Source organism: Heterodontus francisci, chromosome 32 (assembly GCF_036365525.1).
Source record: "Heterodontus francisci isolate sHetFra1 chromosome 32, sHetFra1.hap1, whole genome shotgun sequence".
Classification (NCBI taxonomy): Eukaryota; Metazoa; Chordata; class Chondrichthyes; order Heterodontiformes; family Heterodontidae; genus Heterodontus; species Heterodontus francisci.
The window spans coordinates 55962244-55989745 of record NC_090402.1 but is presented as its reverse complement, the minus strand read 5'-3'; the positions used below and the strand labels follow the sequence as shown (position 1 = coordinate 55989745).

The 27502-nt window shown below is 44.8% G+C and overlaps 1 protein-coding gene across 1 annotated transcript in view; it reads left to right on the top strand.

The window, feature by feature from the left end:
- The window catches only part of entpd8 (ectonucleoside triphosphate diphosphohydrolase 8), an 80697-nt gene that overhangs the window by 42871 nt on the left and 10324 nt on the right, over positions 1-27502 (top strand). The window contains exons 6-7 of the mRNA XM_068011982.1: positions 2666-2896; positions 3437-3709. Coding sequence (XP_067868083.1) covers positions 2666-2896; positions 3437-3709 — 504 coding nt within the window. The remainder of the gene's footprint in view (positions 1-2665; positions 2897-3436; positions 3710-27502) is intronic.

The following is a 27502-nucleotide window of genomic DNA, read 5'->3' as shown; positions in this document are numbered from 1 at the left end:
TGTGAGATGCTGCCTTCACCCTTGCCCCCCAAGAATCCATCCCTGAAGGTGAGGGCCTGCCAAAGTATGTAGGTGTTGTGGCTGCTTTCACCTGCAGGAAACGCTTTCGGTGGTCACAGACCAGTTGAATGTTGATTAAATGGAAGTCCTTCCTGTTGATGAAGACCATTGGCTGGTCCGCTGGAGCCGTGATAGCCACATGCGTGCAGTCGGATACCTTGCACCTAGGGGAAACCAGCGATGGCCCCGAATCCGATGGTGCTCTCCGCCTGACTGTCCGAGTTGGTCCGGTAGTGCGCAAAGTCGCCAGCCATCTTGAACAGGGCATTGGTCACCTACTTGATGTAGTAGTGGGCTGCTGCCTGTGAGACCCCACACATGTCCCCGGTGGATCCCTGGAAAGATCCAGAACTGTAAAATTTAAGTGCCACTGTGATTTTCAGGGCCACTGACATTGGGTGTTCACCAAATCCCATAGTTGCGACTCATCCTGCAGCATTGCGCATAAGTTGGTGACAGCCTCCCTGGAGAGCAGCTGTCTTTGCTGACACTGCCGCTCAGACATTTGGAGGTAGCTGAGTCGTGTTTGGTACACTCTCCGCCGCAGATGGGCCCTTCTTGGCATGGCCGGCTATTGCTTATCATGGAGCTGCACGGGCGGGGGCAGCTGCCTCCTGGCCCTCCCTAAGCTGGGGTCATGGGGTCCACATGCCAGCTGATCAGTAGGCCACCAGTGCGCTTTCCTTGTAGAGATGAAGTTGCCTTGGCATTTTTACCTTAGCTACTCCTCTCGGCTTATGTACTACTGGCCCTTCATGCCCACCCTCGCTGAAAGTCAACATTCTCACCCGATAGTATGATTACCTGACTCTCTCACCCGTGCAGACCACCCGAGAGAATGCCCACCTGGTACTGTCACCGGAGACCAAGCTCACCCATGCAGAGCACACAGCACTGCAGGCTGCCAATGGCCTCCGCTCCCCCCTCTTCCCTATCCAGTTCTGGTCATGGCTGCCTACCCATCGTGACACTGAGACCTCGCCTTGGTGCTGCCACTTTCAACTTCCCGAGTTCTGAAGGCATGGGAGGGCCGCCGATCATCCACTTAATTCCAAGTACTCCCCCACCATTGAATCTTTGTCAACTGCATGCAAATGTATTATAACTAACTGTTGAATAGTTTGTATTGTACTCCCATCACATTAAAGCAGTGATGCTGCCTTGGAGCTTTCCTGCCATTGACTAAACTCAGAAACGACGTCACGACATCAGATTTCCAGGCGGACATGTCCCATGCTATTCTCTGGCCCCCCCTTGCCTCCATTCCCGCTCCAAACAGCAGCACTAAATTCAGCCAATATCTCCTTATGTGTCAGTGTCAGATTTTGTTTGCTAAAGCTCCTGTGACATGCCTTAGGATGTTCCACTATGTTAAAAGCAGTATATAAATAAAAATTGCTGTTGCTGTTCAAAATCTAAACAGCAGGCTTCCGAGCATGATAGTACTGATTTATTCAAACATAAATTGGATTTCTTCCAGAAAATAATATATTTTGGGATATGGTATATGAGTAAATTGAGGCATGATGTTGTAAGTGTAGCATGCCTGGAGGAGCAGTTGACAGTGGACTGTTTCCCAAAGCTCTCCACTACTGAGGTCTTCCTCATCTTATGTCTCGGTTTGCTGTAGACCAATTGATCGAGATTGATTGTTCTGCCATCATCATGTGACTACCAGGATGGTAGAAGGTGAACGAAATGGTCTATAGTCTTTATTTGTCTAGCAATTCCTGCATTCAAATGTTCCAACACTCTTGAGTTTCTGCCTCTTAAGTTCATTTCAGCCACATGCAGAACATCTGAGAGGACACTGAGTAGCACTGGAACCTGATATCCTGGCCACCAGGGCTGGCAAGTTCCCATGGACCCAGAAACTGAGTGTGAGAGAGCAGTTAGATTCTCAGCATAACCTCCCTATCTTGTCCTCACCTACTCTCTCTATACCTCCATCACCAGATGTCCTCATGACCATCACACTCTATAGGTTTCTGGAGGAGACCCAAAACACACACATTACTGGCCTGATACTGCTCAACATCTGGCAGACTGACCATGTGAGGAGTGCAGGCTGCAAAAAGTCCCCAGTACAACCCAGTCCAATGCAATCCAACATACAACCAGGCCAGCCACACCCTTCCCTGTTCATCGCCCACACCATCCCCTATCTGTCCCTCACGCCCTCCCCAGACCACACCTTCCCCTGTCCGTCCCTCACACCCTCCCCAGTCCACACACCCTCGCCCCACACCCTCCCCTGTCCATCCCTCATGCCCTCCCCTGTCCGTCCCTCACGCCCTCCCCTGTCCACAGCCCCCAGCCCCCAGCCCCATGTCTTCCCCTGTCTGTCCCCACACCTTCCCCGTCTACACGCACCCCCCCCCCCCCCCCCACCACACACCCTCCCCTGCCTCACTTTGGGCAATCCTGAAAAATGTTAAAAATTTAGGAGAAATGATGTGAGAATAGGAATATTGTGAAGAGAATAACATTACCTGTTCAAAGCTGCAGCTCCTGTCCCTGGCCTGAGACATGATCAGAGATCAAGAGGTGCAGATTCAGCTGTCAAATGTTCCTGAGAAATTTTTCTCCCTTTCTTTTGTTGCAGTTTTCCTGGGAAGGGACCTGGCTGCACCCAGAATCAGCCCAAATCCAGGGAGCACTGGACCTTGGTGGCTCATCCACCCAAATGACCTTCGTCCCAACAGGAAACACCACCCATATTGCAGGGAAGGTGGATTTGAAACTGTATGGCTACAATTACACCATCTACACCCACAGCTACCTGTGTTATGGCCAGCAGCAAGCCATCAGAAAGTACATTGCCAAACTATTAAAGGTGAGATTACTGCTCTCTATCTGCTTCCTCTGTACCATAATGACTCTATGACACCTGCTTCCACATCAAACTGTTAAAGCTACAGCCACATTAATCAAATAGGCCTCCCAGCTGATGGAAACCAATCATTGGCAATTCCCCTTTCATTAGTCAAGTCCCTCCTCTCGAGCTCAATCATATTGTCCATAACTAATCACACACCCTCCATCCATTCCTCACACTCTGAAATCAATTCAGAGGCTCCATTTGTGTTTCTGTTCTGTACTGATATTGTATTTAATTATGAACCGGCTCTAATTTTGTTTCTGATAATTTGTCATTTAATACAGAGACATTTTAGACACAGTTTGCTGTGTCAATTAGATTTTGGTCTGTAACTCACTCCGGAGTATCTGTTCTATATAGAAACCTCCCGTACCTCTCTATTAGATTCCAGTCTGCAGCTCACTCCCAAGTGTCTTTTATACTTTATATAGACCACCCAAGTGCCTCAATGAGATGCTTTGTGCCTCAGAGATAACTGATCATCTTTGTTTTTAGGGGAAGGATTTAAACTCTCGAATTGAGAGCCCGTGCTATTTGAGTGGGTATGAGACAAATTTGACTTTGGGCTTCATCTACGACAGTCCATGTACCTCTGCCCAGAGACCATCACCATATGACAGAACACAGAACGTAACAATTTTTGGATCGGGAAGGCCGGCTGAATGCAAGGAGGCAATCAAGGCGATTTTCAATTTCACAGCATGTGGCGGGAGCAGCACCTGTTCGTTTGATGGAATCTATCAACCTGCAGTTAATGGGCCCTTCTATGTAAGACAACATCCTCTTTCATTACTATCTTCCTTTCTTTAAATTCATTTAATATTGTTCAAATTGTGTAGTTTCTAAGTGAGGAATGAATTTTTCACTGTTACCCACTAACCAAATAGCTCACTCAGTCTCACTAATCTCACAACAAACATAAGAACATAAGAAATAGGGCAGAAGTAGGCCATTCGGTCCCTCAAAGCCTGCTCCACCATTCAACAAGATCATTGCTGATCCTTGGCCACAACTCCATTTTCTGCCTGATTCCCACATTCCTTGATTACCTTAGAGCTCAAAAGTCTATGGATCTCAGCCTTGAATGTACTCAACAACTGAGCATCCACAGCCCTGTGAGGTAGAGAATTCCAAAAATTCTCAACCCTCCAATCAACAGCAGGACATATATGGGCTAGCAGAATGGGCAGATGAAATTTCATACAGAGAAGTGTGAGGTGATGCATTCTGACAGAAGGAACAGGGAGAGGCAATATAGACTTAATGACACAGTTCTAAAGAGTGTGCAGGAACAGAGAGACCTGGGGGTACATGCGCATAGATCCTTGAAGGTGGCAGGACATATTGATAGTATAATTAGCAAAGCAGATGGGAACTTGGGCTTCATAAATAGAGGTATTGAGTACAAAAGCAGGGAACTTATGCTAAGCCATTATAAAGCTCAGGTTAGACCCCAACTAGAGTCCAGTTCTGCTCACCACACTTAGAAAGGATCTGACAGTCCTTGACTGGCTGCAGAGGATATTTACCAGAATGGTTCCAGCGATGAGGTATTTTTGCTATAAGGTTAAGTTGGAGAAGCTGGGGTTGTTCTCCTTTTATTTTATTTTATTTATTTAGAGATACAGCACTGAAACAGGCCCTTTGGCCCACCGAGTCTGTGCCGATCAACAACCACCCATTTATACTAACCCACAGTAATCCCATATTCCTTACCTATACTAGGGGCAATTTACAATGGCCAATTTACCTACCAACCTGCAAGTCTTTTGGATGTGGGAGGAAACCGGAGCACCCGGCGAAAACCCACACACACAGGGAGAACTTGCAAACTCTGCACAGACAGTACCCAGAATTGAACCCATGTCCCTGGAGCTGTGAGGCTGCGGTGCTAACCACTGCGCCACTGTGCCGCCCAAAGGAGATTGAGGAGAGATTTGATAGAGGTGTACAAGGTTTAGATAAGATAGACAAGAAAAGTTGTTCCCATTGTTTAAGGTACAAGGACTAAGGGACACATTAAGGTTTTGGGCAAGAGATGCAGGGGGAATCTGAGGAAGAACCTTTTTGCACAGCAGGTAGTAATGAGCGGAAACTCATTGCCTATGAGAGTTGTCGAATTGAAGATGATGAATGATTTCAAAAGTAAATTGGATGGGCTCCTGAGTGAAATAAACTTGTTAGGCTGCAGGGATAGAGTGGGGGAATGGGACTGACTGGATTGCTTTATGGAGAGCCAGCATGGATGCATTGAGCCAAATGGCCTCCTTCTGTGCAATAATGACTCTGACTCTATGAAGAAAATTTCTCCTCATTTCAGTTCAAAATGGCTGACACCTTATCCTCAGACTATGGTGCCTAGTTCTAGACTCCCAGCCAGGGGAATCTGCCTCTCAGCATCTACCCTGTCACGATATCTCCAGAATCTTCTTTATTTCAATGAGATCACCTCTCATTCTTCCGAACTCCAGAGAGTTTAGGCCCATTCTGCTCAATCTCTCCTAATGGAATAACGCTCTCTTCCCAGAAAAAGTGAAAGTTTGCTGCACCCTCTCTAAGACAAGTATATCCTTAGTTAGCTACCAGGAACAAAAATGTACACAGCACTCCAGAAACTCACCAAAGCCCTGTACAATTGCAGCAAGACTTCCATGCTCTTATACTCCAAACCAGTGGCGGCACAGTGGCACAGTGGTTAGCACCGCAGCCTCACAGCTCCAGCGACCCGGGTTCAATTCTGGGTACTGCCTGTGTGGAGTTTGCAAGTTCTCCCTGTGTCTGCGTGGGTTTTCTCCGGGTGCTCCGGTTTCCTCCCACAAGCCAAAAGACTTGCAGGTTGGTAGGTAAATTGGCCATTATAAATTGCCCCTAGTATAGGTAGGTGGTAGGGAAATATAGGGACAGGTGGGGATGTGGTAGGAATATGGGATTAGTGTAAAATTAGTATAAATGGGTGGTTGATGGTCGACACAGACTCGGTGGGCCGAAGGGCCTGTTTCAGTGCTGTATCTCTAAAACTAAAACTCTTGCAATAAAGGGCCATTTGCCATCCTAATTACCTGTTGTTCTTGTACGTTATCTGTGGGTGTTTAGTCCAGCTCTGCAACTCTAAATCTCCTTTCTCTCATGCCTGGTAAACTAGAACACTGGCATATGGCTGTAAAACTCAGAAGTATTGTACCCTGAGCCACTCACAGGCAATATTAAAGTCAGTGTTAATAATAGACAATGTTACACTAAGTGTATCAGGTTAGGTTAGTCTGTGTAACTCACAGGCAATATTATAGTCAGTGGTATAGATAAAGTTACAGTCAGTGTAATACACAGGTAATGTTACAGTTAGTGTAACTCACAGACAATGTTACTGTCAGGGTAACACATGCAATGCTACGGTCAATATAACTCACAGTTAACATTACAGCCAATGTTGCTCACAGGTAATATGACAGTGAATGTAACTGGCAATGTTGCAGCTAGTGTAAGTCACAGGCAATTTAGTGTAATTCACAGACAGTATTACGGTCAGTACAATTCAAAGATAATTTTACTGTCAGTGCAACTTACAAGTAACGTTACAGTCAGTGTAACTCACAGGCAATGTAAATGTCTCTGCAATTCAGGCAATGTTGCAGATAGTATAACTGGTAATGCTACAGTCATTGTAAAAGGTAATGTCATAATCTTGGAAATTCATTAGCAATTTTAGAGTGAGTGTAACACACAGGCAATGTTACCATCTGTGTAATGCACAAGCAATGTTACAGTCAATGTAACTCACAGGTAATTTACTACCATTGTAAATGTTTATAGTACAGTCAGTGTAACTTACAGATAATGTTGCAATAGGTGTAATACGTCATAGACATAGATCATAGAGTCATACAGCACTGAAACAGGCCCTTCGGCCCACCGAGTCTGTGCTGACCAACAACCACCCATTTATACTAATCCCATATTCCCTACTACTATAATAAAAACAAGAAATGCTGGAACCACTCAGCAGGTCTGGCAGCATCTGTGGAAAGAGAAGCAGAGTTAACGTTTCGGGTCAGTGACCCTTCATCGGAACTGACAAATATTAGAAAAGTCACAGGTTATAAGCAAGTGAGGTGGGGGTGGGGCAAGAGATAACAAAGGAGGTCTAGATTGGACCAGGCCACATAGCTGACCAAAAGGTCACAGAGCAAAGGCAGACAATATGTTAATGGTGTGTTGAAAGTCAAAGCATTAGTACAGATTAGGTGTAAATACACCTCCCACATGCCAAAGACTTGCAGGGTGATAGGTTAATTGGCCATTATAAATTGCCCCTAGTATAGGTAGGTGGTAGGGAAATATAGGGACAGGTGGGGATATGGTAGGAATATGGAATTAGGGTAGGATTAGTGTAAATGGGTGGTTGATGGTCGGCATAGTCTCGGTGGGCCGAAGGGCCTGTTTCAGTGCCGTATCTCTAAACTAAACTAAACTATCAACCTGTAAGTCTTTGGCTGCGGGAGGAAACCGGAGCACCCAGCAGAAACCCATGCGGTCACAGGGAGAACTTACAAACTCCGCACAGGCAGTACCCAGAACTGAACCTGGGTCGCTGGAGCTGTGAGGCAGTGGTGCTAACCACTGCACCACTGGGCCGCCCAAATGTTAGAATGTAATGTTAGAAACAGTATAACTAATATGTCATGTTACAATCAGTGTAACAGATAATCTTATAGTCAATGATACTCACATACAAAGTTACAGTGTAATTCACAGGGAATATTACAGTCAGTGCAACCACTAAGGTTACAGTCAGTGTAGTAGGCAATGTTATAGTCAGTGTAACTGATAATGTTATGCTCAGGGCAACTCACCGGCAATGTTCCATTTGGAGATACATGGAATGTTGCAGTCAATGTAAGTCACAGGCAATGTTACAGTAAATATAGTTCAAACTTAATTGTTACTGTCAGTGGAACATACAGGAAACTTTTCAGTGTAACTCACAAGGAATGTTACTGTCACTGCAACTCAGGAAATGTTACACATAGTGTAACTGGTAATATTACAGTCAGGATAATAGGCAATTTTACAGTCAGTGTAACTCACAGGCAATGTTACCATCAGTATAACAGGTAATATCACAGTCAATGTCACGGTCAGTGCAACTCCCAGGTATTATGACAGTCAGTGCAACTCACATTTTATTATGACAGTAAGTGCAACACACAATGCTGCAGTCAATGTAACTCAGGCAATACCACAGTTAGTTTAACTCATAGGCAATCTTACAGTTAATGTAAAAGTTAATGGTATAGTCATGTAACTGGCAGGTAATGTGAAAGGGATGAATTTTGTTCTGGTGACGGGGTCCCAGTGGTAGGCTGGAAGGTGGTTGAAGACCCCAACTCAGCCCTCCATTGGACCCCAGTTGCAATTCCAAGACAGGCAGGTAATAAGCTGCCTGACATCGGGGACACTGTCCTTTTAAGGGTCATCTCCCACCTCCTGAGCTGCCAGTCAATTGAAAAGCAGGCAGTGCTGCAGCACGCTCAGTGCCTCTGGGAGCAGTGGCCACTGCCTGTACTGCAGGAGGGCCTGCAGTACTGAAAAATGGAGAAGACCCAGGAGATGTGAGTGGGGTTGGGGGTCACTGGGGACATTTAGGCAGGCCCTGGCGACAGGGTCAGGGGAGTGAGGTTGCCAGGGGTGGGAGCTGGCTTTCTGGTGGGGGTGTGTGGTGATCACCGCTGGGGGGCCTCGGGAGGTCCTGGATTGCCCCAAGGGAGGGATGCTCCCTGATGCTGCCAGCAGGTTGCCAGATTTTACCCTGTGGCGTCTCCCCACGGTGGCGGGCCTCTTTGTCTTCTGTTAAATTGAGGTGGAGACAGGCCTGAATTAGCCTGGAAATGGGAAGGCTGCCCTAGGTCTTCCCCACCCCAGACAAAATTATAAGGCATCAGGAAGGCAACAGGTACTCTGCACTACCCCCCCCCCCCCCCCCCACTCTCCCCCCCACCTCCATTCCCATCCCGATGAGGCCCATAAAATTCAGCCCACTATCTCCGAAACTTGTAGGCAATTTTAAATCTGTGTAACTCACAGGTAATTACAATTAGTTTAAATTATAGGCAATCTTAGTCAGTGTATAAGATAACAGTACAGTCAGCGTAACTCACAGATAACATCAGTCTCTGAAACTCGTAGGCAATTTTACAGTCTGTTTAACTCACAATAATGTTAGTCAGTGGAACTCAATGATAAAGTTACAGTCATTGCAAAACAAAGGCAATGTTACTGCCAATGTTACAATTTGTGTAACAGGTAACATTACAGTCAAAGTAACTTACTGATAATGTTATTACCATTGTAAATGTTTATGGTATAGTCAGTGTAACTTAAAGCTAAAGTTACAGTCAGTGTAACAATTAATTTACAGTCAGTTTAACTCATGGGCAATGCTATAGTCAACGTTACAGGTGATATTTCATGTAATCTACCTCACAGTCAGTGTTCCAAGAATATATTCTGTGTAACAAGTAATGATGCAGTCTGTGTAACAGACAGGCAATGTAAAAGTTAATGTAACTCGCTGGTGTAGTAACAGTCATTGCAACTCTCAGGCATTATTACAATCAATGTAACTCACAGGAAATGTGACTGTAAGTGTTATAGGCAATGTTACAGTCAGTGTAACAGGTAATATTATAATCAGTGTAACTCACAGTTAATCTCGAGTCAGTCTTGCAGGTATTGTTAGTCAGTGCAACTATCAGGTCATGTCACAATCAGTGATACATGCAAAGTGTAAATCACAAGCAATGTTACAGTCAGTGTAACTGGTAATGTTCTTGTCAGGGTAATTCACAGGTACTGTTACAATTAGTGTATGTAACAGATAATGTTACAGTCAGTGTAACACACAAAGAATGTTACAGTCAATGTAACTCACAGTGCGATTACCAATGTAACCCTAAGACATTGTTAGTGAGCATAACCCATAGGTAATGTTAGAGTCAGTGGAACAGGCCATATTACAGTCAGTTTAACTAACCTGTCATCTTACACTGTAACTTGCCCTATTAGACTGACTATAAGATGACAGGTTAGTTAAACTGACTGTAACATTTTCTGTTCCACTGACTCTAACATTATCTATGAGTTACATTGACTTTAACATTCCCTGTGAGTTCAATGGGCCTATAGTATTACCTGTTACACCAAATGTAATATTGCCTGAGTTACACTGACTTTACCATTCCTGTTATACTGACTGTAACATTACCTGTGAGTTACCATATAGTGGAAGCATTGGTCATAATATATCGAAACTCTGCTGGTACCAGCAGATTGGAAAACCGCTAATGTGACGCCCCTATTCAAGAAAGGAGGGAGAAAGAAAGCAGGAAACTATAGACCAGTTCGCTTAACATCTGTTATTGGGAAAATGCTGGAGTCCATTATTAAGGAAGAAATAGCAGGACATTTAGAAAAACATAATGCAATCAAACAGAGTCAACATGGTTTTATGAAAGGGAAATCATGTTTGACAAATTTGTTCGAGTTCTTTGAGGATATAACAAGCAGAGTGGATAAAGGGAAATGGTAGATGTAGTGTATTTGGATTTTCAGAAGGCGTTTGATAAGGTGCCACATAAAAGGTTATTGCACAAACTAAGAGCTCAGGGTATTGGGGGTAATGTAGCATGGATTGAGGATTGGCTAACACACAGAAGGCAGAGAGTTTGAATTAATGGGTCTTTTTTAGGTTGGAAAGCTGTAACCAGTGGAGTGCCACAAGGATCAGTCCTGGGGCCTCAACTATTTACTATCTATATTAATGACTTGGAGGAAGGGACAGTGTAGTGTATCCAAATTTGCTGACGATACAAAAATAGCTGGGAAGGCATGTTGTGATGAGACACAAAGAATCTGCGAAGGGATATAGATAGGTTAAGTGAGTGGGCAAAAACCTGGCAGATGGAGTTCAATGTGGGAAAGTGTGAGGTTATCCACTTTGGTAAGAAGAATAAAAGGCAAATTATTGTTTAGATGGAGAAAGACTACAAAATACTGTCATACAGAGGGATCTGGGTGTTCTTGTACATGAAACACAAAATGTTAGCATGCAGGTGCAGCAAGTAATTAGGAAGGCAAATGGAATTTTGGCCTTTTTGTTAGGGGGTTAGAGTTTAAAAATAGGGAAGTCTTGTTACAACTGTACAGGGTGTTGGTAAGGCCACACCTGGAGTACTGTGTACAGTTTTGGTTCTTGTATTTAAGGAAGGATATACTAGCATTGGAGGCAGTTCAGTAAAGGTTCACTAGGGTGATTCCTAGGATGAAGGGGTTGTCTTATCAAGAACGGCTAAACAGGTTAGGCCTTTACTCATTGGAGTTTAGAAGAATGAGAGGTGATCTTATTGAAACATATAAGATTTTAAGGGGGCTTGACAGGGTAGATGTTGAGAATACGTTTCCACTGGTGGGGGAATCTCGAACAAGGGGACATAGTTACAGAATAAGGGGTCACACATTTAAAACTGAGATGCGAAGGAATTTCTTCTCTGAGGGTGGTGAATCTCTGGAATCTCTTTCTACCTCAGAGAGTTGCGGAGGCTAGGTCACTAAATGTATTTAAGGAGGAGGTAGATAGATTTTTGAAATCTCGGAGTCGAGGTTTATGCAGAGCAGGCCTGAAAGAGGAGTTGAGGCCTGGGACAGATCAGCCATGATCTTATTGAATGGCGGGGCAGGCTTGAGGGGCTGAATGGCCTACTCCTGCTCCTATTTCTTGTGTTCTTACACCGACTGGAGCATTGTCTGTTCCACTGATTGTAAAACAGAGCCTGTTGCACTGCTGTAACATTGCCTGCGAGTTATAAAGACTGTAGCACTATCTGTTACACTGTAACATGCCCCGTTAGATTGACTGTAATGGTGTAAGAATGGATCTGGGTGGAATAAATTGATATCAAAGGTTGGCAGGAAAAATGGCAGTTCGGGCACAGTCAAAGTATGTTCCCTTGAAGGGGAAAGGTGGAGCAAACAAATCCAGAGCTCCCTGAATGAGAGAAGAGATAGAGATTAAGATGAAGAATGAGTATACTTATGACAGATGTCAGGGGGATAATACAATGGAGAACCAGGCTGAATATAGAAGGATCAGAAGGGAAGTGAAGAGGCAAATGGGGAGTATGAAAAGAGACTGGCGGCTAGCATAAAAGGGAATCCCAAAGTCTTTTATAGGCATACACTCAGGCCGCAGTGAAAGAGGAGGTAATTAATACACTAGATGGATTTGAAATTGATAAGGAGAAGGTATTATATAGTCAGTCTATACTTAGGATGTAGAGGAAATTGTAAGGAAATTGCAGAGAGGTGCAAGATGGGCGACTTTAATTGTCTGAATATAGACTGGGATAGTGGAAGTGTAAAGGGCAAAGAGGGGCAAGAGTTCCTAGAGTGTGTTTCCAGTCCAATGAAAGGGGAGGGTGGACCTGGTTCTTAGGAATGAGGTGGACCAAGTAGATCAAATATCAGCAGGAGAACATTTAGGGGACAGTGATCATTGTATCATAAGGTTTAGGTTGGTTATGGAAAAAGACAAAGAACAATCCAGAGTAAGAATAATTAACTGGGGGAAAGCCAACTTCAATGGCTTTATAAAGCTTGATAAAGCACCAGGACCGGATGAGATGCATCCAAGGATACTGATGGAAGTGAGAGTGGAAATTGCAGAAGCACTGGTCATAAATTTCTAGTCTTCCTTAAACTCAGGGGTGCCAAAGGACCAGAACATTGTAAATGTTACACCCTTGTTCCAAAAAGTGGTCTGTAGTTGCTGGGCTTATCTTTATATAATCAGTTTAACATTGGTGGTGGGGAAGCTTCTAGAAACAATAATTTGAGACAAAATTAACAGGCTGGTTAACAAATGCTGGTTAATTAAGGAAAGCCAGCATGGATTTGTCAAGGGGAAATCATGTTCAACTAACTTGCTGGAGTTTTTTGAAGAGGTAACAGAGGGTTGATGAGGGCAATGCTGTTGATGTGGTGTACATGGATTTCCAGAAGGCATTTGATACAGTGCTGCACGACAGACTTGTGAGCAAGGTTATAGCTCATGGAATAAAAGGGATGGTAGCAACATGGATATGAAATTTTCTGAATGACAGGAAACAGAGAATAGTGATTAATGGATGTTTTTCAGGGTGGAGGTAGGCTTGTAGAAAAAAAATTCCTGATATATATTAATGACCTAGACCTTGGTGTACAGGGCACAGTTTCAAAATTTGCGGATGATACAAAACTTGGAAGCATTGTGAGGAGGATAGTGTAGAACGTCAAAAAAACATAGACAAGTTGATGGAATGGGCGGACAAGTGGCAGATGAAGTTCAGTGTGGAGAAATGTGAACTGGTTCTTTTTGGTAGGAAAAACATGGAGAGACAATATAAGATAAAGGGTACAATTCTAAAGGGGCTGCATGAGCAGAGGGACCTGGTTGTATATGTGCATAAGTCATTGAAGGTAGCAGGACAGGTTGAGAGAGCGGTTAATAAAGCATACAGTATTCTGGGCTTTCTTAATAGGGGCAAGGAGGTTATGTTGAAATAAAAACAAAAATTGCTGGTAAATACTCAGCAGATCTGGCAGCATCTGTGGAGAGAGAAGCAAAGTTAATGTTTCAGGTCTGAAGTTCTGATGACAGGTCACTGACCTGAAACGTTAACTCTGCTTCTCTCTCCACAGATGCTGCCTGACCTACTGAGTATTTTCCAGCACTTTTTGTTTTTATTTCAGATTTCCAGCATCTGCAGTATTTTGCTTTTGTTTTAGAGGTTATGTTGAACTTGTATTAGACAATAGCTCGGCCTCAGCTGGAATATTGCGTCCAGTTCCGGGCACCATACTTGAGGAAAGATGTGAAACCATTGGAGTTAGTGCAGAAAAGATTCACAAGAATGGTTCCAGGGATGCAGAACTTCATTTATGAAGATAGATTGGAGAAGTTAGGAATGTTTTCCTTGGAGAAGAGAAGGCTGAGAGGTGACTTGATAGAGGTATTGAAAATCATGAGGGGTCTGAACAGAATAAAAAAGAGAAAAACTGTTCCCAGTCGTGAAAGGATCGAGAACGAGAGGGTACAGAGAAAATTAATTGGCAAAAGAAGCAAAAGTGACATGAGGAAAAACATTTTCACGCAGAGAGGGTTAAGGTCTGGAATGCACTGCCTGACAGTGTGGTGCAGGCAGGTTCAATCGAGTGTTTCAAAAGGGAATTAGACTGTTATTTGAAAAGGAAGAATGTGCAAGGTTACAGGGAGAAGGCTGGGGAATGGCGCTAGATGAATTGTTCATTCGGAGAGCCGGTGCAGACACGATGGGCCGAATGGTATCCTTCAGTGCTGCAATAATTCTGTGATTCAGCAATGTAATCGGAATGTTAAAGTCAGTGTAATTTACAAGCAATTTTACATTTGGTGTAACAGTCTTTATAACTCGCAGGCAATGTTACAGCAGTGTAAATCAAAGATAATGTTGCAGTTAGTGGAACAGACAATGCTCCAGTCAGTGTAACTCACAGGTAATGTTACAGTCAGTGGAACAGGTAACATTACAGACAGTGTAACTTGCATGCAATGTTAGAGTACATGTGACTCAGAGGAAATGTTACAGTTGGTATGACTCACAGTTAATACATTCAGTGTAGCAGGTAATTTGACAGTCAGTGTAGTTCAAAGTTAACACTACAGTTAGTGTACCACACAGGCAACATTACAGTCAGTGTAACTCACAGGCAATATGACAGTCAGTGTAACTCGCAGGTAATGTTCCTGTCTCTGCAACTCGCAGGCAATGTTACTGATAATGTAACTGGTAATGTTATAGTCAGGATAACGCTCATGCAATTTTTCAGTCAGTGCAGCTCACAGGTAAGAACATAAGAACATAAGAACTAGGAGCAGAAGTAGGCAATTCAGCCCCTCGAGCCTGCTTCGCCATTCATTACGATCATCTCATCTTGGCCTCAACTCCTCTTTTCTGCCCGTTCTCCATAACCCTTCAACCCATTACTAATTAAAAATCTGTCTATCTCCTCCTTAAATTTACTCAATGTCCCGGCATCCACCGCTCTCTGGGGTAGTGAATTCCACAAACTCACGACCCTTTGAGAGAAGTAATTTCTCCTCATCTCTGTTTTAAATCTGCTACCCCTTATCCTAAAACTATGACCTCTCATTCTAGATTGTGCCACAAGAGGAAACATCCTCTCTACGTCTACTTTGTCAATCCCCTTAATCATCTTATATACCTCAATTAGATCTCCTCTCATTCTTCTAAACTCTGGAGAGTAAAGGCCTAAATTACTCAATCTCTCTTCATAAGACAAACTCCTCATCTCTGGAATCAATCTAGTGAACCTCATCTGAACTGCCTTCAGTGCAACTACATCCCTCCTCAAGTAAGGGGACCAAAACTGTATGCAATACTCCAGGTGCGGTCTCACTAATGCCTTGTATAGTTGCAGCAATACTTCCTTACTTTTAGACTCTATTCCTTTAGCAATAAATGCCAAAATTCCATTTGCCTTCCTTATTACCTGCTGTACCTGCAGACTAGTTTTCAGCAAATCATGCACAAGGACACCCAGATCCCTCTGCACCGAAGCACTCTGAAGTTTCTCTCCATTTAGATAATAATTTGCCTTTCTATTCTTCCGACCAAAATGGATAACCTCACACTTATCCACGTTAAACTCCATCTGCCAAATTTTGGCCCATTCACTTAACCTATCCATATCCATTTGTAAATTTATTTCTTTATTGCAACTTACTATCCCACCTGTTTTAGTGTCATCTGCAAATCTGGCTATAGTACCTTCTATCCCTGCATCTAAGTGATTAATATATTTGTAAATAGTTGGGGCCCGAGGACCGAACCCTGTGGCATCCCACTAGTTACATCTTGCCAACCAGAAAAAGACCCATTTATCCCGACTCTCTGTTTTCTGTTGGTTAGCCAATCCTCTATCCAAGCTAATAAATTGCCCCTAACCCCATGTGATCTTACCTTGTGTATTAACCTTTTGTGTGGCACCTTATCAAATGCCTTCTGGAAGTCCAGATACATCTACAGGATCCCCATTATCCACTTTGCTTCTCACAGCTTCTCGCAAATTAGTCAAACACGATTTACCCTTCATAAAACCATGCTGACTCTGATGAATTGTGTTTTGACTTTCTAAATGTCCTAAATATTAATTCCTTAATAATGGATTCTAACAATTTCCCAATGACAGATGTTAAACTAACTGGTCTATAGTTTCCTACTTTCTGCCTCCCTCCCTTTTTGAGTAAGGGCGATATATTAGCATTTTTCCAATCCACTGGAACCTTTCCCGCATCCAGGGAATTTTGGAATATTTTAACCAATGGATCCATTATCTCCGCTGCCACTTCCGTTAAGGCCCAAGGATGAAGGCCATCAGGCCCTGGGGACGTGTCTGCCTTCAATCCCAATAGTTTGCTCAGTACTTTTTCCCTAGTGATGATGATTTGTTCTAGGTTCCTCCCTTTCTATAACCTCTGCATTACCTGTTACTATTGGGATGTTGCTAGTGTCCTCCACCGTGAAAACTGAGGCAAGATACTGATTTAGTGTCTCCGCCGTTTCTGTGTTCCCCTCTATTAACTGCCCAGTCTCATCCTCCAAAGGACCAACATTCACTTTAGCTACTCTCTTCCCTTTTATAAATCACAGGAAATGTTACAGTCAGTGTAACTCACAGGAAATGTTGCAGGCAGTGTAACTCAGGGCAATGTTACCGTCACAACAGTTCAGGAAATGTTACAAACAGTGGAATCACTAATGTTTCAGTGAGACTAACAGACAATTTTAAAGTCAGTGTAACTCACAGGCAATGTTACAGTCAGTGTAACAGATAATTGAACAGTCAGTATAATCGGTAATGTTACAGTCAATGTAACTCCCAGATAACATTGTTGTCAGTGCAGCTCACACATAATGGGCTGGATTTTACCGTAGGTGGACAGGACCTCACCACCCGCATTTTACGGGTCCCCGGGCTTTACTTGTCCCGAGGTGGGACTTCCACCCACCTGAGGGAGGATGTCCCACCTCAGTGAACTGCCAGCCAATCAGCGGGTCAGCGGCTCTTAGTGCCAGCAGCGCCACCGGGAGCGGTGGCCACTGCTGGGACTGCAGCCCAGCTGACCAAGGAGGATGACATGGAGCCGGGATCCAAGGTCAGTTGTCGATGCTTCGCCGAGGGAATCAGGCGTGCCCCGGCGAGGCATGGGTGGCCATTTGTGGGAGAAGGCGGGGTGTCTTGGGCTCCAGGGGTGGGTTGGGAGTCGGGGGCGGCCCTCAATCTGGCACCCTGTGCCCGACTGCCATGGCGCTACCCGCCCCCACCACCCCGCCCCCCCAGCACACGGAAAGGCTGGCAGCTATCACTGGGCAGCCTTTCACGTCCCCAGCATACCCACTTGCCATGGGTAAAATACCCGTGGAGGTGGGAGAGGGCCCTTAAGTGGCCATTAAGTGGTCACTTAAGGGCCGTTCCCTCCCCCCACACCCCTGACGAAACTCCCGCTCTATTTTACACTGCCCCCACGCCACCAACCGACCCGCTGGGGCGGCGTAAAATTTAGCCCAATATGATAGCAAGTGCAACACACTCACATCCTGACACTCGAAACCCTGTCCACGATCTCCAAGGCACAAGTCAGGAGCGTGATGGAATACTATCCACTTGCAGCTCCAACAACACTCAAGGAGCTCAACACCATCCAGGCCAAAGCAGCCCACTTGATTGGCACGCCATCCACCACCTTAAACATTCACTCCCTCCACCACTGACGCACAGTGGCAGCAGAGTGTACCATCTACAAAATGCACTGCAGCAACTCACCAAGGTGCCTTCGACAGCACTTTCCAAACCCACGACCTTTACTACCTAGAAGGACAAGGGCAGCTGAAACATGGGAACACCATCACCTGCAAGTTCTCCTCCAAGCCACACACCATCCTGTCTTGGATCTATATGGCCATTCTTCACTAGAATAAAAACAAGAAATGGTGGAAATACTCAGCAGGTCTGGCAACATCTGTGGAGAGAAAAGCAGAGTTAACGTTTCAGGTCAGTGACTCTTCTTCAGAACTTCAGAACTCTTCAGAAGGGTCACTGACCTGAAACATTAACTCTGCTTCTCTCTCCACAGATGCTGCCAGACCTGCTGAGTATTTCCAACATTTCTTGTTTTAATTTCAGATTTCCAGCATCCGCAGTATTTTGCTTTTATTTTAGTGGCAATTCTTTACTGTTGTTGGATCAAAATCCTGGAAGTCCCTTCTGAACATCACTATGGGACTACCCACACCAGATGGACTGCAGCGATTCAAGAAGGCGGCTCACCAAAAACTTCTCAAGGGCAATTACGGATGAGCAACAAATGCTGGACTTTTCAGCGACGCCCACATCCCATGAAAAGAATTTTTTAAAAATTAGTCGTTTGGTAGTACAGAGCTTGAGTATTGCTGAAAATACAGGCATTTTTGTCAAAGGTTTTTGGCTTGCACTCATCAGGACAACTCGCAAGAATACCAATGTAGGGGAAGCTAAAAATTTATACTGCATGAGAAGAGAATGCTGATTGGTTGGCAAGTGGACTCTGATTGGTAGAGGCATTGTCAGGGAAAATCAGGATTATTTAGCAAATGTCCAATTGCGGAATCACATTTGATGTTGCGCAAACTTATGAACGGGCCTAAGGCCGTCATTTAACACCCTGAAAAGTGTGCAGTGTACCTCTGATTACCCTGGAAGAGTACTGTATCCCAAAAATTTGAGCAACAGATGAAGCTAGCTGTTTCACGCTGCTGCCATGCAGTAGCAACACGTGTGGTGTTTGCCACTAACAGGATGCTGGTGTCAAGCCAAAAAGATGTTCTGCCAGTGTGATGCTAGGTATATAAGCCGTACGTCCCAAAGACTGGTGGATCGTATCAAACAACATGTCCCTTCTGCTGTTTGCAACGGGCAAGGTACAGACTGTACCCAACCAGCCCGTGCTTGCAAAACTCAAAACACAGTGTCCAACATTAGATGTGATTCCGCAATTGGACAACAGTTGCCAAATAATCCTCAGTGTGCTAAGAATTATGCTGACACCCAATTTAAGATTGTCAATCATGCTCGCCGTGTGGCGCATTTGCATGCACTGGAAGCTTACATATATGAATACACAGGGCCCTGTTCTTTGCAGACAAAAAGAACATGTACAAGCATTGCACCTGTTTCAGATGAACAAAATAAGTGGCAGCCATTCACTGGTTCATTCCTCAGGGCAATGTCTTGACCAGAGTCAAGCTGCCTGTTTTAAAATTTCAAACCAAGCTTGGTAGTTAACTGTCAGTCACTGCAAACTGGTGCATTCACCCTGACAATGCCTCTACCAATCAAAGTCCACTTTCCAACCAATCAGCACTCTCTTCTCATACAGTATAAATTTGTTGTTTCCTTTGCATTGGTATTCTTGCGCCTTGTCCTGATCAGTGCAAGACAAAAAGCTTTGACAAAAATGTCCTTTTTTTCAGTATTGCTGAAAATAATATTGTGGTCAATGTAACTCAAAAGCAAGATTACAATTAGTTTAATTCCGTGTAACTCACAGGAAATGTCACAGTCTCTGAAACTAGGGGTAGGCAGTGGCGTAGTGGTATTATCACTGGACTAGTAACCCAGAGACCCAGGGTATTTATCTGGGGACATGGGTTTGAATCCCACCACAGCAGAAGTGGAATTTGAATTTAATTAATAAATCTGGAATTAAAAGCTAGTCCAATGATGGCCATGAAACCATGTCGATTGTTGTAAAAGCCCATCTGGTTCACTAATGTCCTTTATGGAAGGAAATCTGCTGTCCTTACCTGGTCTGGCCTACATGTGACTCCAGACCCACAGCAATGTGGTTAACTCTTACATGCCCTCTGAAATGGCCTAGCAAGCCACTCAGTTGTACCTAACCGCTACAAAGTCAATAAAAAGGAATGAAACTGGATGGACCACCCGGCATCGACCTAGGCACCGGAAACGACAACGGCAAACCCAGCCCTGTCGACCCTGCAAAGTTCTCCTTACTAACATCTGGGGGCTTGTGCCAAAGTTGGGAGAGCTGTCCCACAGACTAGTCAAGCAACAGCCTGACATAGTCATACTCACGGAATCATACCTAACAGACAATGTCCCAGACACTGCAATCACCATCCCCAGGTATGTCCTGTCCCACCGGCAGGACAGACCCACCAGAGGTGGTGGCACAGTGGTATACAGTAGGGAGGGGTTTGCCCTGGGAGTCCTCAACATCGACTCCGGACCCCATGAAGTGTCATGGCATCAGGTCAAACATGGGCAAGGTAACCTCCTACTGATTACCACCTACCGCCCTCCCTCAGCTGATGACTCAGTACTCCTCCATGTTGAACACCACTTGGAGGAAGCACTGAGGGTGGCAAGGGCACAAAATGTACTCTGGGTGGGGGACTTCAATGTCCATCACCAAGAGTGGCTCGGTAGCACCACTGCTGACCGGGCTGGCCGAGTCCTAAAGGACATATCTGCTAAACTGGGTCTGCGGCAGGTGGTGGGGGAACCAACACGAGGGAAAAACATACTTGACCTCGTCCTCACCAATCTGCCTGCCACAGATGCATCTGTCCATGACAGTATTGGTAGGAGTGACCACTGAACAGTCCTTGTGGAGACGAAGTCCCGCCTTCACATTGAGGATACCGTCCATTGTGTTGTGTGGCACTATCACCGTGCTGAATAGGATAGATTTCGAATGGATCTAGCAATCCAAACCTGGGCATCCATGAGGCGCTGTGGGCCATCAGCAGCAGCAGAATTGTACTCAACCACAATCTGTAACCTCATGACCCGGCATATCCCCCACTCTACCATTACCATCAAGCCAGGTTCAATGAAGAGTGCAGGAGGGCATGCCAGGAGCAGCACCAGGCATACCTAAAAATGAGGTGTCAACCTGGTGAAGTTACAACACAGGACGGCTTGCATGCCAAACTGCGTAAGCAGCATGTGATAGATAGAGCTAAGCGATCCCATAACCAACGGATCAGATCTAAGCTCTGCAGTCCTGCCACATCCAGCCGTGAATGGTGGTGGACAATTAAACAACTAACTGGAGGAGGTGGCTCCACAAATATTCCCATCCTCAATGATGGGGGAGCCCAGCACATCAGTGCGAAAGACAAAGCTGAAGCATTTGCAACAATCTTCAGCCAGAAGTGCTGAGTTGATGATCCATCTCGGCCTCCTCCTGAAGTCCCCAGCATCACAGATGCCAGACTTCAGCCAATTCGATTCACTCCGCGTGATATCAAGAAACGACTGAAGGCACTGGATACTGCAAAAGCTATGGGCCCTGACAATATTCCGGCAATAGTACTGAAGACCTGTGCTCCAGAACTTGCCGCGCCCCTAGCCAAGCTGTTCCAGTACAGCTACAACACTGGCATCTACCCTGCAATGTGGAAAATTGCCCTGGTATGTCCTGTACATAAAAAGCAGGACAAGTCCAACCCGGTCAATTACCGCCCCATCAGCCTTCTCTCAATCATCAGTAAAGTGATGGAAGGTGTCACCAACAGTGCCATCAAGCAGCACTTGCTTAGCAATAACCTGCTCAGTGATGCTCAGTTTGGGTTCCGCTAAGGCCACTCAGCTCCTGACCTCATTACAGCCTTGGTTCAAACATGGACAAAAGAGCTGAACTCAAGAGGTGAGGTGAGAGTGACTGCGCTTGACATCAAGGCAGCATTTGACTGAGTATGGCATCAAGGAGCCCTAGCAAAACTGAGGTCAATGAGAATCAGGGGGAAAACCCTCCGCTGGTTGGAGTCATACCTAGCGCAAAGGAAGATGGTTGTGGTTGTTGGAGTTCAATCACCTGAGCTCCAGGACATCACTGCAGGAGTTCCTCAGGGTAGTGTCCTAGGCCCAACCATCTTCAGCTGCTTCATCAATGACCTTCCTTCAATCATAAGGTCAGAAGTAGGGATGTTCGCTGATGATTGCACAATGTTCAGCACCATTCATGACTCCTCAGATACTGAAGCAGTCCGTGTAGAAATTCAGCAAGACCTGGACAATATCCAGGCTTGGGCTGATAAGTGGCAAGTAACATTCGCTCCACACAAGTGCCAGGCAATGGCCATCTACAACAAGAGAGAATCTAACCATCTCTCCTTGACATTCAACGACATTACCATCGCTGAATCCCTCACTATCAACATCCTAGGGACGACCATTAACCAGAAACTGAACTGGAGTAGCCGTATAAATACCGTGGCTACAAGAGGAGGTCAGAGGTTAGGAATCCTGTGGTGAGTAACTCACCTCCTGACTCCCCAAAGCCTGTCCACCATCTACAAGGCACAAGTCAGGAGTGTGATGGAATACTCTCCACTTGCCTGGATGGGTGCAGCTCCAACAACACTCAAGAAGATCGACACCATCCAGTACAAAGCAGCCCGCTTGATTGGCACCCCATCTACAAACATTCACGCCCTCCACCACCAACACACAGTGGCAGCAGTGTGTACCATCTACAAGATGCACTACAGCAACGCACCAAGGCTCCTTAGACAGCACCTTCCAAACCCGCAACCTCTACCAACTAGAAGGACAAGGGCAGCAAATACATGGGAACACCACCACCTGCAAGTTCCCCTCCAAGTCACACACCATCCTGACTTGGAACAATATCGCCGTTCCTTCTCTGTCGCTGGGTCAAAATCCTGGAACTCCCTTCCTAACAGCACTATGGGTATACCTACCCCAAATGGACTGCAGCAGTTCAAGAAGGCAGCTCACCACCACCTTCTCAAGGGCAATTAGGGATGGGCAATAAATGCTGGCCTGGCCAGTGACGCCTACATCCCATGAATGAATAAAACAAAAACTCAGGCAATTTTACAGTCTGTGTAACTCACAGGCAATGTTACTTTTCATGTCACAGGTAATGAAACAACCTGTGTAACTCACAGACAATGTTACAATCAATGTAACTCACAAGAAATGCAACTGTAAGTGTTATAGGCAATGTTACAGTCATTGTAACTGGTAATGTTATAGTCAGTGTAACTTACAGCGAATGTTCGTCAAACAGGTAATGTTAGAGTCAGTGTCACTAACATGTCATGTTACAATCAGTGTAACAGGTAGTCTTACAGTCAGTGATACTCACATACAAAATTACAGTGATTGTAAATCAAAGGCAATGTTACCATCAGTGAAGATTACAAGTTTGCGGACGACACAAAGGTTGGTGGAGTTGCGGATAATGATGAGGATTGTCAGAGGATACAGCAGGATATAGATCGGTTGGAGACTTGGGCGGAGAAATGGCAGATGGAGTTTAATCTGGACAAATGTGAGGTAATGCATTTTGGAAGATCTAATACAGGTGGGAAGTATACAGTAAATGGCAGAACCCTTAAGAGTATTGACAGGCAGACAGATCTGGGCGTACAGGTCCACAGGTCACTGAAAGTGGCAACACATGTGGATAAGGTAGTCAAGAAGGCATACGGCATGCTTGCCTTCATCGGTCGGGGCATGGAGTATAAAAATTGGCAAGTCATGTTGCAGCTGTACAGAACCTTAGTTCGGCTACACTTGGAATATTGCGTGCAATTCTGGTCGCCACACTACCAGAAGGACGTGGAGGCTTTGGAGAGGGTACAGAAGAGGTTTACCAGGATGTTGCCTGGTCTGGAGGGCATTGGCTATGAGGAGAGGCTGGATAAACTTGGATTGTTTTCACTGGAATGATGGAGGTGGAGGGGCGACATGATAGAGGTTTACAAAGTTATGAGTGGCATGGACAGAGTGGATAGTCAGAAGTTTTTTCCCAGGGTGGAAGAGTCAGTTACGAGGGGACATAGTTTTAAAGTGCGAGGGGCAAAGTTTAAAGGGGATGTGCGAGGCAAGTTCTTTACACAGAGAGTGGTGAGTGCCTGGAACTTGTTGCCGGGGGAGGTGGTGGAAGCAGGTACGATAGCGACGTTTAAGAGGCATCTTGACAAATACATGAATAGGATGGGAATAGAGGGATACCGTCCCCGGAAGTGCAGAAGGTTTTAGTTTAGACAGGCATCAAGATCAGCGCAGGCTTGGAGGGCTGAATGGCCTGTTTCTGTGCTGTACTTTTCTTTGTTCTTTGACTGTTAGTAAATGTAACTCACAGGTCATGCGACTGCCAGTGCAACTCTATGGCAGTGTTACAGTCAATGTAACCCATAGGTAAGGTGAGCCAGGTGAGAAAGAGGTCTAGGATTCCCTCTCAGCCTTCACCTGGTCTTCCCATAACAGGGTTTAATTTTAAACACACCGTGTTTTAGCTCCCCCTTGGTGTATTCTTGTTCACTGCTTTCCAATTGTAAGGCAAAGAAACCAACACAAACAGGTTTTCTTAAGTTTAAAGAAGAAAGTTGAAATTTCTTAAATTTGAACTCTAATTCGGTTAACGCCTATGGATACACGACACGCCCGCGCTAGCATGCATATGCGATACACACAAGCAGATAGAGACAGAAAAGAGCAGAAGAAAAATAAAGTGCAAAGGTTTGAGGTAATATCTGAAGATGGTTTTGGTTACTATCCTTCAAGCTCACTGTAGGTCTTGTTTTTTCGTTGGGGTCCAGTAATGTTCTTAAACCTTGTTCGATGTAGGAGACTTTTCTCTCTTGAAGTTCATGTGTCTTCAGTGGGTCCAGAGGCTTGTGAGAAGGAGGTGGGAGCAGACAGGACAGGAGAGGTCTTCTTCAGTCCAGGAGCATACTGCAGTCTCTTTGTTCAAACTGTTTGTTCTAATCAGAAAAACCAGGTTGCCAAGCAGACTAGTCACATGACCAGTTGGTCTGACCATATCTGTTTGTGGATTCAGCCATCCCAGCAGTCATCCTGAAATTTGAGCTCCCTCATGTTCGATGTCTGATGCTCAAAGTCCATTGTGGGTTAAATTGGATAAGGGAAGTAACCCCTTTGTCTCCACAAGCACTGTCGGTTAATATGCAAATGTCTTTCCAGGCAAGGGACTGGTGATTTTTTTTTAAACAAGTCCTTTCTTCACTTGAACAACAGTTTTCAAATCAATGTTCATATGACAAAATTAATGTGCCTTTTTCTTGGCAGGTGGGGTGGCTGCATGACACTTGGTAAAGACAGATGCAAAGTACTCTGTTCCTCAGCCATGCCCTTTGCTTCTATGCATAGACCCCCTTTCTGGTCCCTAACTGGCCCCACCCCTCCTCTTACTATCCTGTTATTGTTTATATACTTATAGAAGACTTTTGGATTCCCTTTTATGTTAGCTGCCAGGCTTTTCTCATATTCTCTCTTTGTCTCACTAATTTCCTTTTTCACTTCCCCTCTGAACTTTCTATATTCAGTCTTGTTCTCTCTTGTATTATCAATCTAATACATGAGCATGTGTCATACTTTTTCTGATTCGTCTTACTTTGGGCGGCACAGTGGCGCAGTGGTTAGCACCACAGCCTCACAGCTCCAGCGACCCGGGTTCAATTCTGGGTACTGCCTGTGTGGAGTTTGCAAGTTCTCTCTGTGTCTGCGTGGGTTTTCGCCGGGTACTCCGGTTTTCTCCCACAGCCAAAGACTTGCAGGTTGATAGGTAAATTGGCCATTATAAATTGCCCCTAGTATAGGTAGGTGGTAGGGGAATATAGGGACAGGTGGGGATGTGGTAGGAATGTAGGATTAGTATAAATGGATGGTTGATGGTCGGCACAGACTCGGTGGGCCGAAGGGCCTGTTTCAGTGCTGTATCTCTAAATAAAATTTAAAAAATACTCTTTATATGCCTCATCATCCAGGGAGCTCTGGCTTTTTTTGGCCTACCTTTCCCCAAACTATCTCTTCTTTAAAGACAGCCCATTATACTGTTATAGTTTTGTCTGGCAATCTTCAATTCCAATTTAGCCAGGATAGGACTCTTATCAATGCACAGAAATTGACCCTGCTCCCATTTAGTATTTTATTCTAGATTACTCCTTATCCTTTTCCCTAGCTAACCTAAACTTTATGATACTATGATTGTTGTTCTCTAAATGTTCTCCTATTGACATTTGATCCACTTGACCCTCCTCATTCTCCAGAATCAGCAATTCCTCCTTGCTCATTGGACTGGAAATATACCGATCAAGAAAATTCTCCTGAACATACTTCAGAAACTCTACCCCTCTCTGCCCTTTACACTATTACTGTCCCAGTTTGTGTTAGAATAATCAAAGTCCCACATTATCACTACTCTATTGTTCTTGCACCTCTCTGTAATTTCCCAGCAAATTTGCTCCTCTATATCTTTCCCACTAGTTGGTGGCCTAATGAATGCACCCAGTAGGGTACTGGTACCTGTATTGTTTCTTAACTCTAAGCAAATAGATTCAGTCCTTGACTGCTCCAGAACATCCTTTCATTCCAGTACTGTAATATTCTCCTTATTCAATATTGCCACCCCTCCTCCTTACTTTCCTTCCATATCTTTTCTTGTAATATTTAGTATCCATTTCTGCCCCTTTTTGAGCCAGATCTCCATTATTGCCACAACATCATTTCCCATGTAACTCTATGCTCCTGCAGCTCACCAACCTTATTTACCACACCCCATGTGTTCACATACATGCATTGTAAACCTAATTTAGACCTTAAATAAAAGCAAAATACTGAGGATGCTGGAAATCTGAAATAAAAACAGAAAGTGCCGGAAATACTCAGCAGTTCTGGCAGCATCTGTGGAGAAAGAAGCAGAGTTAACGTTTCAGATCAGTGCTCTTTCATCAGAACAGACCTTATTTCATTCTTTCCTGGTTTGACCCACCTAATACCTTACTATTTCTTGCTCTAGTCTTTCCCATGTGCAACTTTTCTCCTTTCTAATGCAACGTCCTTATTTCCATCTCCCTGCAAATGTGTTTAAATCCTCTCCAATCGAACTCACAAACTTTCCTGTAAGGACATTGGTCCCAGCTCTCCCTCCAGCAATCGCTCCAATCTTTATAGGTCCCACCTCCCACAAAACTAGTCCCAATGTCCCAGAAATCTAGAACCCCTCCTCCTACACCATGTCTGCAGCCACGCATTCATTTGCTCGATCCTCCTATGTCTATACTCACTAGTGTTTGGCACCAGGAGTAATCAGAAGGACCTTTGAGGTCCTATTTTCTAATCTATAGCTCCCTAAAATCTGCCTGCAGGACCTCATCCCTCTTTCTACCTATGTCATTGGTACTGATATGGACCACGGCCTCTGGCAGTGTTCACCCTCCCCCCTCAGAATGCTCTTCAGCTGTTTAGTGACAACCTTGACTGTGGCACCAGAGAGAAGACATGCCATCCTGGGTTCAAGTCTGTGGTCAGAGAATACCCTATCACTAATGCTATTCCAATCTTCCTCCTCCTTCCTGTGCAGCTGAGCCAGTCGTGGTATTGTGGCTTCACTCCCTGGAGGAAACATCA